The sequence below is a fragment of the Thunnus maccoyii genome, chromosome 18 (genome assembly GCF_910596095.1).
Source record: "Thunnus maccoyii chromosome 18, fThuMac1.1, whole genome shotgun sequence".
NCBI classification, from domain to species: domain Eukaryota; kingdom Metazoa; phylum Chordata; class Actinopteri; order Scombriformes; family Scombridae; genus Thunnus; species Thunnus maccoyii.
In genome coordinates, this window is record NC_056550.1 from 15,696,143 (window position 1) to 15,710,646 (window position 14,504).

General features: G+C 42.9%; 1 protein-coding gene across 2 annotated transcripts in view; it reads right to left on the reverse strand.

The window, feature by feature from the left end:
- The window catches only part of LOC121883413 (mitochondrial import inner membrane translocase subunit tim16-like), a 116,231-nt gene extending 101,784 nt beyond the window's left edge, over positions 1–14,447 (reverse strand). Inside the window, exons 1-7 of one of the 2 annotated variants that reach the window (XM_042391660.1) lie at positions 13,695–13,875; positions 11,766–11,862; positions 11,120–11,200; positions 10,866–10,936; positions 9,812–9,998; positions 8,607–8,683; positions 4,612–4,662 (exon numbers count right to left, since the gene is read on the reverse strand). In XM_042391660.1, the coding sequence (XP_042247594.1) occupies positions 4,612–4,662; positions 8,607–8,683; positions 9,812–9,998; positions 10,866–10,936; positions 11,120–11,200; positions 11,766–11,862; positions 13,695–13,754 (624 nt within the window). In that variant the 5' untranslated portion in view covers positions 13,755–13,875. Of the gene's footprint in view, positions 1–4,611; positions 4,663–8,606; positions 8,684–9,811; positions 9,999–10,865; positions 10,937–11,119; positions 11,201–11,765; positions 11,863–13,694 lie in introns of both variants that reach the window. The other variant, XM_042391658.1, reaches the window with a different exon arrangement.
- Between the last annotated feature and the right edge of the window lie 57 nt (positions 14,448–14,504).

Genomic DNA, 14,504 nt, shown 5'->3' on the forward strand with positions numbered 1-14,504 from the left:
CAATCTTATTATCTTATTTTATTTCGATTTTTTTTGCATTATGATGTGTTTTTCAGTGTCAATCTTCAGATTTTTTCTTCATGTCTGTCTTTTTTCAGTTACAATTTTTTTTTTTTTTTACGCGGTCAGTTTTTTTTCCAGTGTCACTGGTTTTCAGTTTCAACTTTCTGTTTTTCGGTTTCAACTTTCTGTCAGTGTTTTGGCATGGAGAGCAGGGCCCTTTCTGGGCCTCCATTACCCAGTATGCCTTGCGGTCCGACAAGGACATCTAAGGGCAATGGAATCATGGCGGAGATTGTGAGCCAGACTCTTGTATTTTCACTCTAGGACTTTTAATGTCGTTTATTAAGTTTTAATATCTTTTCAGGCGAGGAAGTAACCACGTACATTCCCAATATGTGGTCAGTTTATCCAAATAACAGATCAGTCTATATTAAATTTGGTTTTATTTTATTAAGAACTTGCAAAGTCCTCATCATAACTACCTGACTGTACTGTGACAAAATAATCTCAACTCAAAGCTCCACTAACAGACTTTTTCTCAGGAACAAATAACCTCATTGACAGAGAGAAGCAGTAAATTATGTTATTCTGTCTGTAATGGAGCAATAATAAAAATCCAAGCTGTTATGTAGCTTAATAAAATAAAATTACATTTAATATAGACTGATTATTTCAATACATTTATTTATATTGAAATGTGGTGACATCTGTATATAGAGCCTTAGAGGCAGCGCTGTTGTTCTGTCCAATAAAAACATGAAGCTTCACTTTACATTCAGACAAACTAATGTGGCAGCTACAATTGTTAGATTTCATCTGTGAGGCCAAAATTTATCTTCCACAAGGAATTATATCATATATCAAAATACAGCGGAGACATAAGAGCCAGCAGTAAATCACCAAAGAACTGCACAGATCGGTTCATCGGATCATTTTCTCCCTGCGATGATGACGCATGACTCAGGCTGCCGCTGTGAGATGACTGGCTGATCTCATCCGACCAACAGCTCCTCAAATCTCTGAAAATGTTGCAGCAGATTTACAAACAGCCGTTATTTGGATAAACTGACTACATATTGTGAATCTACATGGTTGCTTTCTCGCCTGAAAAAAAATATTAAAACCTAAAAAGGTGACATTAACAGTCCTAGAGCGAAAATTACAACAGTCTGGCTCAAAATCTCCGCCATGATGCCATCGTCCTCGGATATCTTCATCGGGCTGCAAGGCATACTGGGTAGGCCCAGCAAGGGCGCTCCTCTCTCTCTCTCTCTCTACGCCAAAATGCTGACAGAAAGTTGAAACTGAAAACCAGTGACACTGAAAAACAAACTGACAGCGTAAAAACAAAACTGTCACTGAAAAAAGAAAAAGAAAAAAACACGATTGACATTGAAAAACACATCATAATGCAAAAAATATCACAATAAAATAAGATTGTCATGTTTTTAATGCCCATGTTTTATTTTTCAGTGGAACTTGTTTCACTGCCTATACAACTTTTTCCAATACAAGTGTTCCAATGCCAGTGTTTCCTTTTTCAGTTCAGGTTTTGTTTTCAATGCAAAATTTGATTTTCGATGCCAAAATTTAACTGTTCTGACTCCATACAATCAGTGCCTTATGTCTCAGATTATGAGGTTGTTTGAAATGTACACAATGCATTCTGTTTGTGTACCGCAGGGAAATACAAGCCACCTCGTGCTTCACTCTAATGCTCTTCAGCTTTCGTGAGATAGCCTTCCCCTCAGAAATCTTTTCAGCAAAGACTTGTGGCTTCTCTTGATGAGGACAACTGACTGGCTCTCATGTGAGAAGCCAAACAGACCTCCCAGTGAGGTTACAAATTCAAATAGTTTGGACACTTCCCTGCCCCTCTCTGTTTACTTTGTGGCAAGTCCGGCCTTTCCCTGCCATCACATCACATCTAAACAAACAAACGTATCAAAATGCAAAGTGGAGAAAGTGGCAGTGCATGAATGTGCCCTCGCAACATCCAATTTTGTGGACTTCTTGTAACCACTGATACAATGTGAAATGTTGTGTTATGTTATGTTTTATGGTCTGTGTAGAAATTAGAGCGATACACTCTTCTATCCATCCAAATGAATGGTCTCATCATGTTTCAGTGTGTTTAGGATTCATCGTCCGCACCTTTTAAACCCGCCTTCAGATGCGGTGTTAATAGGGGCGGCGGTGGCTCTCCCGTTCTCCAGAGAGAGAGAGAGAGAGAGATGCACATGTGAAACGCACATTGTCTGGCTGAGGCTCTGCTCACTCTGCTTTCAGATGGTTTCAAACTGAAACTGACACCTCTCAAAGCAGGACTTAAGTGTATTTCAGAGAGATAGAGAACAAGAGCATGCAAAACCAAAAAGGGAAGATCAACCCTCTAATAACTTTGATCTGAGTCGTAACTCTTCTTCGGTTTGAGGTGGTGAGGCGGACAGTGTGCTGACTCAGGCCTCCACGCTCGGTCCGCCTCTCCATGGCAGTGGGATCAGGAGGATTAATGAGAGAGTGGAGAAGACAAAGAAAGAGGGAACACAGAGAGAAGAGAGAGACTACTAAACTTGGCTGGATGTTCACTCAGTGTCCTGGTGGCCCAGCGGTTTAAAGCAACCTTTTTTTTTGTTTGTTTTACACAGCAGACAATTTTTAAAACTGATCATTTTCTTGCGGACTGGCCGAACAGGGGTCTGTCATAGAGTCTTTTTGCAGGCTTTGCCGTGATACAGTTTTAAAAAAATGAGAAAAAAAGAGTTTGCTCTGTCTTAAATTGTGGTTACTTTCTAAATAAAATATTTTAAAAACAGAACGCTGAAAGGTGGTGACAGACTGGTTACCTCTCGTATGATGACTACTTTATATTGTCATTGGGAGGTGACAGGTGATGAGGAAAAATGAAGCACGGACAGAAACTATATAATTATTGTTCTGCTCTGTTTGGGTGAAATCATATAATTTCCTTGCAGCCTGACATTGGCCTTAAGATCTTTGTCGCATCTCTTTTTTCCGCCTTTTCCCCCCAAATATAGCCTGTTGCTCACCGCTGTCAACTACTACCCAACTAATAAAGGCAAAAAATGTCATAGACACGGCTGGAATTTCTCAGCAGCACATCGCCGCCACCAGCAACCACTGGACTCTTACTGGAAACGCAGTTTCAGACAGACAGACTCTACCCAACACTGATTCAGTCTAAACTAATGAGACCCTTTAACTGCACCATGTGATTTACATGCAACACTGGTGCAATTTTATTTCAATTACTTCAAGTTATTTGTTAAACAGAGAACGCTGAGTGGCCGAGGATCTGGAATATCATTTATTCAGGTAATCTAGGGTGCTGTTAAAAGAGCTGTGCTTGATTTCTGTATTGCAGGTTTGGTGAGAAAGAGTCAGAGAGGCCCTTTGCAATGGAGAAAATTCAAACATGCTGTTGAAAAGCAGTGTGTTAAAAGGACCTCAACACTGACGCACCTGATGTAAACATCTAGGTTCAAACACTGGAGAGGAGCCAGGCAACTCAGCTCAAGTTACTTAAGCAAACACAGACACAAATGCACCGTCCTCGCAGTCTGTACTGTAAAGGCACACAGTTCTAAGTGTGCCACAAAGAAAATAATCCGCATGTATTTTTCATAGCTGGCTCCCTGCCTGTCAGAGTCGATGACATCACATACCTCTGAAACACTGCGCCTTTCACAAAGGTGTCAAAGGTTTCAAAAACACATACAGAACAACATATGGGCGAGCAAATACATTCAGCATCACATGCAGAGACATGCAGAGTCTACGCGTGTGCACCGAGTCAAGAACGCACAAATATGCAGTCATCCTCCCTCTCACATCCATACAGGGTGATGTGCCTTCCAGGTATTTCTGCGGTCTAATATTTAATCTGAAACGACATGTAGTGTTTTTGCAGGATTCCTCATATTTACAACTTAGAGAGCCTGTAGCCTAACGGCCGGCTGAGTGTCTCAGTAATGAAAACACCCTGGGAGGTCTTCCGCTCAAAAGTGTGAGAATATTTGCTCTATACTGACCAGCCTCTCACAGCACTTGATGCTTCTTTTCATCTTCTCCCACCAAAACACAAATGCTCTGCCACTCTACTTCCTCATTGCTGCTGCTTGTGACAAAATCCTACTGGCTCAGGCTTGGTTGTCATTGGTGAGAAATTTGCAAGACGGGAAAGACAGGAGTGGTGTGAGATGAGAGGTTCATGGTCGTGCTGGTTTAATGTGGGATTGGTACCCGTGGGAAGAGGATAGCTGGGACTGCAGCTTGTAAAGTACATCCATAAATCAATAGTGGATGAATCACTGAGTTGCCAGCGGTGAGGTCTCTGACTTACTGTCAACATGTTTATCACTAGATGTAGCGTGGAAAAAAACACGCTTGAGAGTAAATGGCAGTGAAGGTACCAGAGCTTTTTTTTTTTCCTCTATATCTACCTTCCTGTTGGTTTCTTTCAATAGCGCTAAATCAAGCTTTATTTTTATTTAATAAAGCTGGAAAATTAGATCTAATTGACCTGTTTTCTAGCACAAAATGCCAGGTGTTAAGGTAGTGTGGTGAGGGCTTTATTGGAGTACTCACCTGAACAGGTGTCAGCTGGGCTCGGGGGTCAAACACTCGCAGCATCTTGTCCTAGACAGACGAAGAGAAAGAAGAAAATTTACTGCAAGAATGGAGAGAAAGCTGGAAATGATTAACTTTATGAATCGTGTTATATGATATAGTGTTAAAAATCAGCTTCACACTGTCTAGACACGAAAACCTTTTGTTTTAAATTAGTTTTGTGTAGTTGCGAGGCGACACCTTGCTTTCATTTTCAGTGCAAAACTATAAGAATATTTAAAGTTGAGTAACAATAACGTATAAGGGCTGTGAGGCAAGTCTGTGATTCACTGTTAATATTTCCTTTGTGAGGAGTATGGGTGTGACATGCAGGGGAGGTCCAAGAGGGTTGAGGTCAGGATTTAAAGTTTCAAAGAAAGGGGAAAGGAATTAAGGTTCCTCAGCCAGATGCAACTAACAGAAATGGACAGCTAAAATATGAAAGCTGAATATTGAAAACATTAATAAACAGTCCCTAAACCCCACTATAACTCAGAATAAGCAACACAAGCTCTCTGAAGATTTCCCATTTATCAGTGTGATGTGTATGATTCATTGTTAGCGAACGCAATCCAGTGACCTCTCTACGGCCTCATGCGCCTTGACCCCGGCCAGCCCAAACACACATTCAGCATCAATCACGGCAGCCAATCAGAGAGGCTCCTGCATGATTGAGAGGAAATGGGGCCTAATGGGATCAGGCTGTGACCGGGACGTGCGTGTCTGCAGCCGTGTCACTCAATACTGCTGTGTGACTGTGATCACAGCAGCAGCCTGACATGCAGGGCTGATAGCAGGTAATAACCTTAAGGGCTGAGACTAAACCATATGCACACTTAGCACACATACACATGTCAGAGAGAATCAGGGGGGCTGACAATGACACAGTCAAGGGACACCATACCACACAAGATAAATACAGACATCATAAGTCTCAACTGTCATAAAAAGCAACATGTTGTTCTGTCAGGCTGGAACCAGTGTTGAAGCAAATTACCAATGTGAGCATCAGCCTCTCTTCATCAAAAGATCTGCTCCCTTCAGCCACCCAAAAGGGGATTTATTTCCTGTTTATTAGCTCGAATAGCAAACAGGGGTTTTTCCTAATGTGGCGTTTCTCTCTCTGCCTCGCTCACTATCTGTGTCTGTGTGTGTAGGAGAGTGTGTGTAGCTAGCCCACCCACGAATATGATGCCCCGAAGCAATGTCTCCAGGCCTCTGTGACCTGGGCCTAAGCCAACGGCTCAGAGAGCAGTGCAGGAACAACACACACACACCAGGCTTTCCCGCCACATGACCTATGGACACTCTTGTCATGGAACTATTGGGAAAATTGCATATACTGGCTATAATCAGAATCTGGAGAAACACATACAACACATACACACACACACGTACAGGTGCTGGTAGATGCTGTCTGATAAGCTCAGCTACCAGACATTTTGATAGAAAGCCAACCATCATCTAAAAAATCCAATCCGATTCAAGCAGCTTAATTTTTGGATTTACCAGCCACCGAGTCCCCTGACCTGGCATTCACACCACAGACTAAACAAACACGCCCATATCTACATACACACAAACATACATTCACCGAATTAAAGCTGCTCCTTGCCATTTCATCTTAGGTGTCGTCATGCAAACACCAACATGTGAGGGAGGAAACTATCTGGCTGTGCAAACACACAGATGAGGGCCCACTCACATACACATGTGTCCCCCAAGCAAACACACTCTCCAAAGCCTATGACAATAACCCATGTAAACAGACACACACAGAGTGAGCCACTTCAACTCATAAACGCACAGATGGGAGGGCCCAGATAGCGATGTGTGTGCATTTGTGTGTTTGTGTTTGTGCGCTGAAACAGCAGCTGTTTAATCGAAGTGACGGAGCCTCATTCTCAAGCTGCTATAAATGAGTTTTCGCTGTGAGTCCGATGCACACAACTTTCAAATGTACACAAACACACAGAGGGTGGGAATCTTCAATCAGGGTTGATCTCTCTTCACTCATCAAACACGCTGCGCTGCCAGCCTCCCGTTTCCCAGTCTCTCACGGTTACCGGAGTCATGATTGGCAGGTTGAGAGTGCGGGATCCCCTCATCGGTTATTCTTGTCACCATGAGAGAAATGTGGTATGTAGCTCAGTTATAATGTGACTTTCTAAATTCAAGGTGTGTACAATAAATCCTGTAACACCCAATTTTATAAACAGCATACCACCCTCTCCCGTCCATCACTCGAATAAACACAGGCTTTCCTCCCTCTCTGCTCGCACTACCTGTGGATTTCCCTTCTCTGAACTGAATGGCGCCTTTCTCCCTCTGAGTGTGTCATAAATATACATCTCTCTAGGTCCAAACGAGGCCTGTCATGATTCCTGCACTTTGGGGTGGTGGTCTCCCCTTCATCTTCCCCCCACCCCAGCCCTGTGCCCCAATGTTTACCCTATGGGAGGGCCAGGGGATTGGACCCACATGTTGGCAGGCCTTATTTGCTTTAATAAGCTGGATTGGAGAGATTGAAAGGGGCCTTTTGGGTTAAATGACACCAGAGCCTAACAGGGCAAGAACCTTGGAGGCCCCCGTCTCTGATCTTGGCTCACATTTCCCCTCCCCTCTCTTTCTTTTCAGGTCCCTCGTTCTTTCAGGCTACATTGAGGCTGGTGGTAGCTCTGGTGAGGATGATTATCCTGTCAAGGTAAATGTCGTGATTTGGACATAGCCTGTGATTGGTGGAGTAATTTGTTACTTGTCAGCGCAAAGACAAACAGAGGGGATTGGACTGAAAATCATACCTGTTAAGCACGCACATGTGGTAGATTTTTGCGTCAAAGTTTATTCGGGCTCGAGCACAATTGAGCTCATCACGCATTGTATAAACTTGCACATCAGGGGCCTCTGCACTCATTTTCACATCAATCCATCGGCGTATGCGTGATTTCAAGAGGGATGCAAATTCACTGCTGTGCACAAACTGAGTGAAACTATAAAAACATGTAAAGTTAACATCTGCTGATGAAAAAGGCCCCTAGCTCTTCCTATAAACCAAATATATTCATGATATAATTCCACCTCAACTCTAAAATCCATTCTTTCTCTGCCCCCTTCTCATAAACCCATACCACCTCCCCCCTCCTTCCCCCCTCCTACACAAAATATTAACAACCTAATGGAAACCCCTTCAAGCACTGTGATTATTTCCCAATGAAACCATCGAAAAGGGGCCATATGGATGCATAAAAGCCCAGCGAGACTTTCTCTCCTGGGCAATTACTTCAGTTTCTTCTTAGTGTCGACAAAGCGTTCCCCTGTCTTGCACCAGAGGAGAGGAGGTTTGGAAGTGGTGTACAGGGACATGTTTTGGGGATGGCGGGTCAAGGGTCAGGTGGGGTCAAGACGAAAACAAAGCCTTGATAGATTTATCCTTCACACGCAGGCTCGTGCCCTTGTCAGAGCCCTAATTAATACGGTTTCCCGTCTGACAAGGAAAATCTCCACATGCACTCTATCAACTATGGCCAAGATCTCTGTAACTGCTTTGTCATCATTATTACTGTGTTAAAACAAACTGGCTATTACATCACTTACGTCATAGGGCTTACCATGTTTATCCTTTTTCCCTCCGAAAAAAATTCAACAACCGCTCACTAATTCCTAATCAAATGTGTGATGTGATCTCCACCCTTTTTATAAAAGTCACTCTTGTTGACATTTTAATGGAATAAACCTTATATAAACATATTAACAGGTCAGGAGCAACGGTGTCCAAAGTGAGGCACGCCACGCTAAATGTGAGCCACTGGCTTCCTCTAGTGGTCACACACAGCAACTACAGCAATCAAGCCTCAATTGAGTGAGGAGCGCGAATGAAACAGCATACACTTTCTACTTAATCAGCTTTAGTCTGTATAAAAACGTAAGGTGAAGCTGTTGGATTACTCATCTGGTGCAGTGTTAGGTGTCCTCACCTTGCAGGAGGAAGCCAGCAGGGAGCCGTCCTGTTTCCAGCTCAGACTCTGCAGCTGATCACCGTGCTGCTCCAGAACTGCGGACGCATACGATCATTTAGACAGGCAAGAGGAGGAAAGGAAAAGAGACAAAGTGCTCATGTTAGGCAGGGATAAAAAAATTTTAAAAAGTAAAAGATTTAGACCTACAAACTATGAATACAGAATGACGGCACATACACACAGACAAGACAAAGACCACAGACATCTAACATCTGAAAGGTTACTGCAGCAAAAATGCAGGGGAGAGATGAGGCCATAAATAAAGCACACAGAGTTCAGAAAACACACCGAAAAATACAGATGATTCACACACAGAGAACACACTGAAAAATACAGATGATTCACACCAAAGAATGCATCAAACATCCTTATAGTTTAGGCATATGAGAGAAATTCTGAGCATGACGCGTATTAGGGTGCAGTGCCATAAGTGAGCACAGCACAGCTTGAGTGAATTGTTCAGTTCCACCATGATACCAAACAGATGAAAAGAGATGAGAAGCACACTTGTTAAGACAGTAACACACAATGTGATGTGACATAAATTTAAACACTAAAGAAAAAAAAAAAAAAGAACCCAAACACACACTCATTCAAATACAGATTTTTATCGTTCAGATTTTGTTCTTCAAACCATGTAAAAAGAAAACTCTGAATGAAGGTGATGAGAAACAGTGTGGTGGGGGGTACAGCTCATGAAAGTTGGATCAGCAGTGAGCAGTAGCAGCCAGGCCAGCTGTCATGGGATAGGGGGGCGCAGTGTTTGTGGGGTGGGGGGGTGAGGCCAGAGGATAGTGACTATATCCTGAGGCCAGTGTGGGGAGAGTGGGACCAGGACTGCAAACCAAAATATTACCTCTGCTGCTCCAGCACTTAGACAGAGCCACAGGGCTGCAAAACGTAGGCAGTGTCAGTCAGACAGTCCCCAATGACAAAAAAGGAAACCAACCGCTTCACTCCATTCCAAATATATATTCATGTTACACATAGAAACAAAACAAGCCACAACATAAACTGAAGCCTAATTGACAGAGACTGAAATGTTAAATGTAACAGACAGTGCGTGATGTACAACAAAGACTTTTGACGAAAGAAATTCTGGTTGTGGTGTGTTTTAATTTAAATTGTGTGCACATGCAGCTTATGCTGCCAGCTGTGGTTACCTGCTAGCGGTGAATCCTGGCGGCTGGTGTCCCAAATGAGGGGTGACTTGGCCGTGCTGACGGCCAGCAAACCTGAGGAGGTAGGGTGGAAGACCACCAGCTCCAGCCTGCCCTGACCGGGGCAAAGAGTCAGCTCCGGCGCGCTGGGCTGCTCCACCTCTGGATCACACAAACGCCACAGTTTCACCTGTACACACAGAGAGAAATATGAAAATAGTGGGTGAAAGGGTCATCTGAGAAAGAGATGTAGCTACAGAGAAAACATGGCTTGGTAATCGTGTCTCTTTGTCTCCATAATATCTTAAATCATTTCAGCAAATTACCCCTTTGAAACTTCTCTTCTTTCCCCTTTGGCAGTAATGATCGTAAAACCTCAACTACTAAAACAGGTATTTTTAAAGCCACACCAGAGAAGACATTCAATATTGACCCATCCGCAGACTCTTGTCAGTTCATCTGGAGTTTGGATTTCTCGCTGAAGCTGCAATATGACAGCTGATTAAATGACACCGTATGATCATTATTTAAGTCCCAAGAGTCATATTTCACTCAGTTTCACTCTCACTTAACTTGCTCAGCACAACCATGTCGCTGGAACAATATGCCCTGCTGGCAAAAGATAAAAGTCAAGTCAAGTAACTGCTCTGCAGATGTTGGGCACTGCAAACCACTCTGGTGTGTGTGTAGGTCTATGTGTGGCGGGTACAGTTATGTGTGTTTACACAGGTCCCACTGGTAAACCGAGCTGCTGAGTCTAAAGATGCAGACTCACACTCAGCAGATTCCAGTAAGCCAGGGCACCTGCGGCTGAGGATAATGTGCTTAGATGAGGGAGTCTTCAAAAGGTTTATATAACAAAAAACCAAGGAGGTATATATCATATTCAAAGACCTGCCAGGAACAACAAAGCAGAGAAGCCAGAGAGGATGGAAAGTGGACTTATGTAGCACAGTGCAACAAGATAAAACAAGATCAATACATAGAAGAAGAAGAAGAAGAAGTAAAGAAAGAACAAATGAAGGATACAAAGAAGGAGGGCATTGGAAGAGCTCACCGTTTCATCTCCAGAGCATGTTGCCAGGAGACTCTCATCAAAAGGAGAAAAGTCCATATCAGTGACCAGATCTGACAGAGAGGAGGAGAAAACAAATGGAAAACAAATCACAGATCTGGGTCATAGCTGTCTGGCTTAATTTCAATTCTGAGAAAAGGCATTTGCATTTCCCATGCGAATAGTCTTTTAAAGAGATCGTTGGAGTGATGGCAGTTATGCAGAGGCAGAAAAAAGAACTGTGACAGAAAAACTACCAGAATGGCAGGAAATCTGGGTGACTGTCCATTGGCCATCTGGACCAGGTTTGATTGAAGACAGGCCCAGCATACCTCCACCTGCAGACAAAGGGAACCACACACACACACACAAACACAGACACTGTCATCCATCATACTGTTAAAATACTCTTCCTGAGTCTTTATGGTGCCCAATAGTGCTTCCTAATAAAACATTTCCTCCCTGCTAACAATGGATTACTGAGCTCATTATCAGTCACTGTATCTAAATGACTAAGTGACCAACATTGCTTCTGTAATCAAAACCTTTTGGCATGTTTTCCTGAATAAAAGGAAGTTGTTTTTTTTGTCATTTGCTCATCTTCTTCAATTTCTTAACAGATTATACTGTATGTGGACACCTAAGCTATTCAATGTGAAGCACAAGCATGTCAGGATTGAAACTGTACCCAGTGGATGCTGTGTTTAAAAGTGGTCTGCAGACAGACAATGTTTGGTGCTGCCGTTTTATAACTTTTAATTGTTTTGTTATGTATTTTTAATATATGCACACAAGACTTCCTGGAAGGCAGTACTGATACTGAGAGGTCTATCCTGATGAGATAAAGTCAAATTGAAACTGATATTTCTGTGTACAGGAAGGAAACATTATTCTTGATCATACCGGCCTGCTCGGTGTTAAAGGCCACCAGCTTGGAGCTGGCTTTGATGTGGTTCCCCTGGCAGGAGAAGGAGCCACCACGAACATTGTTGATCCATTCCTGGATTTGAAGACATGGAAAGCAACGGGTATTGGATCAGAAGGGATGAAACAAATCATGCTAATGCACACAGATAAACTGCTATGAGATAACGTTACAGAGACGAAAAGAGATGTCATTCGAGCCCAAGCGTTTCAACAGACTACAGTGTGGTGGGTCTTGACAAAATGACTAGAATCCTAAGTGTTCACTTGACATGTCTACACAAGAGCACAACCAACTGGCTATACTGAAGAATCCAGCAGAAAAAAAAACATAGTTTATCTGTTTCATAATATTAGGGAGTACACACTATTTGCACACCCAAGTTTCAACTAGAATGAAAGATAGTGAACACTTCAATAATCGGGAGGGATCTAGCTGAGAGCACGCACACTTTAGTGCGTCTGAATGAGCAAAGTGCTGAGGAAGTGGAAGGACTCCCCGTGTTGCACAGCAGAGAACTCTTAAAGCCTCTTTCATAACATTAACAAGGCAGAAGTGGCAGGAAGACAGCGTGCCTGTACAACATGCTCCAACTATTATGGCTAATCCTCAAAAAACTGTTAGAGACCAGACCAACCATGACAGCCCCACAGAGGACACTTAACAGCTGAAACAGCTTTGCTGAGGAAAGATGTTTTACTGCTTTATTAATGCAGCCATGCATTTTTAAAGTACCCTTCAAAAGCATGCGTCTTATTTTAACAGGATAGCAGATTCGGCAAGTGAAACACACAAATACAAATGTGTCACTCATGTGTCAGAGGCTCAAGCTAAAGTTGAGTCAGAGTAGTTTAATTTGAAATTAAATAACATAAATAACAATCGACCTTAATTTTGTCTGATTTAGCCACATATAAGGACTGTGACCATGAGGGAAAACTCAAGCTGTTCTGGATCATCTAAGGCGAAAACATCCCATTCATCTTGCTTGTCTCTTCATCCCTACAAACCTGCCTCTTCTCTGACTTTCTGTTCCTTGTCCCATTTTTCTCTTTTGTACAATGTTGGACATGACAGCACTTGTCACATGACTTGAGCACTAGAGTAGCCACAACCCCATATTTTCATTGGGTCTGTTGTGTGAAGGGCTAGTTTAACATTCACAGCATCAGAGCTACCACCTGCTGTCATAAGATCCTGTGCAGAGATTGGAGAGATACCAAGACCATCAACTGTCTCTGCACATACCAAGCATTTTACTGCCTCAGTAAAAACAAGGCAGGGGATTACATAATGCACCTCAGCAAGGAGAGCTGCTGGCGTTGCAGCTTGAAACAAATGGGTCCAGGGGATGACAAAAATGGCAGATATGTATGCAAGACAGCGCAGTCCCATCCAGACATGTCGCCTCATGCAGCCTGCAGGACACTTCTCACTGGGGGAGATACTGCACGTCGTAATATATCAGATATCAGTCATCGGATTTGCCAGTCAAATTTGTACTGTATCTTTCCACTTGGCTGACATAACAAATCTGTACACATTTGGAAACCATAACAATCAAAATTGTACAATACCACGTTATTATTATTGAAAAACAGTGAGGAAACTCGGATAGTTCAGCTATAACGTTACTATAATAACACTATGATGGACGTCACTGCAACACCAGATGTAGGCTAGCAGCTTTGTGCAACCACATGGCTCGTACTTCGTAGAAGCATGTAGTTTGTGTGAATCAGTGTGTGGATTCAGATTTTCGTTTATACTATGCAGCCTTCCAGATGCAGGAAGTTCAACATCCCCTGCAGGCAGGCGTTCCCCAAAACACCACTTAAAGAAGCTCAGCTAATAATCAATGCTAATGTTAGCTACTGGCAACACTCAGACGCTCGTGAGTTACTCACATCTTTCTTGGCAATTTTCGGAGAGGTGTTTTTGAATTTCGAGGTCTTAAAGCGATTCATGCTGCTCTCTGAAATTGACTTTCGTGCCTTCCGGGTGTCTCTGTCGAGCTGGTTGGTACTCGGCTCCTGCTTCAGCTGACAGCTCAGGCTGGCCGCGCGGCGGCGATGTTCGCTCGGTTTCCTCCACCGGGCTGTCCGGTTGGGCGGAGTTTTCCTTTTAAAACACAAGAGAATACCCTGCTTTGTCACATGCTACCCTGGGTCTTAAAATATTTTGCTGTCATTTTCACAATGAACTCGGTGTTTTAATACTTTTAATCAGTCCTAACTGATATCTACAGTATCCACTCGCGTAGACACTATAAAATCCAACAGCAAGATTTAAAAGACAAACTTTTGCAACTAGTTTTTAATCTTCTTCTTTCGAGTTTATTGGCGGTTGGCAACCAGTTTGTGGGTGCATTATTGCCGCCACCTACTGGACTGGAGTGTGGAACAGCGACTGTATATTAAGATTTATATTTATATAAAAACAAACTAAATTCGCTTTACTATACCGGTTTCTTTTAAGCATCTAATCAAAAAACTAATCACTTTCCACGAGGCTCAATCAAGTTATGCTTTCTTTAGTGCTACTATTAAGTCATTTGGTTGCCCACTGCAACTGTTACAGTCAAGTTGTACATGATTAACTGTTCAGTCCAGTTGGCTGCTTGCCTCTTCTGTGAAAGTGAGTCCTGTGTGTGCTTTCCTCAGGCCGTTTGTGACTAACTCGTTTTTCCTGACAGGATATCATCTTGAATCAAACTT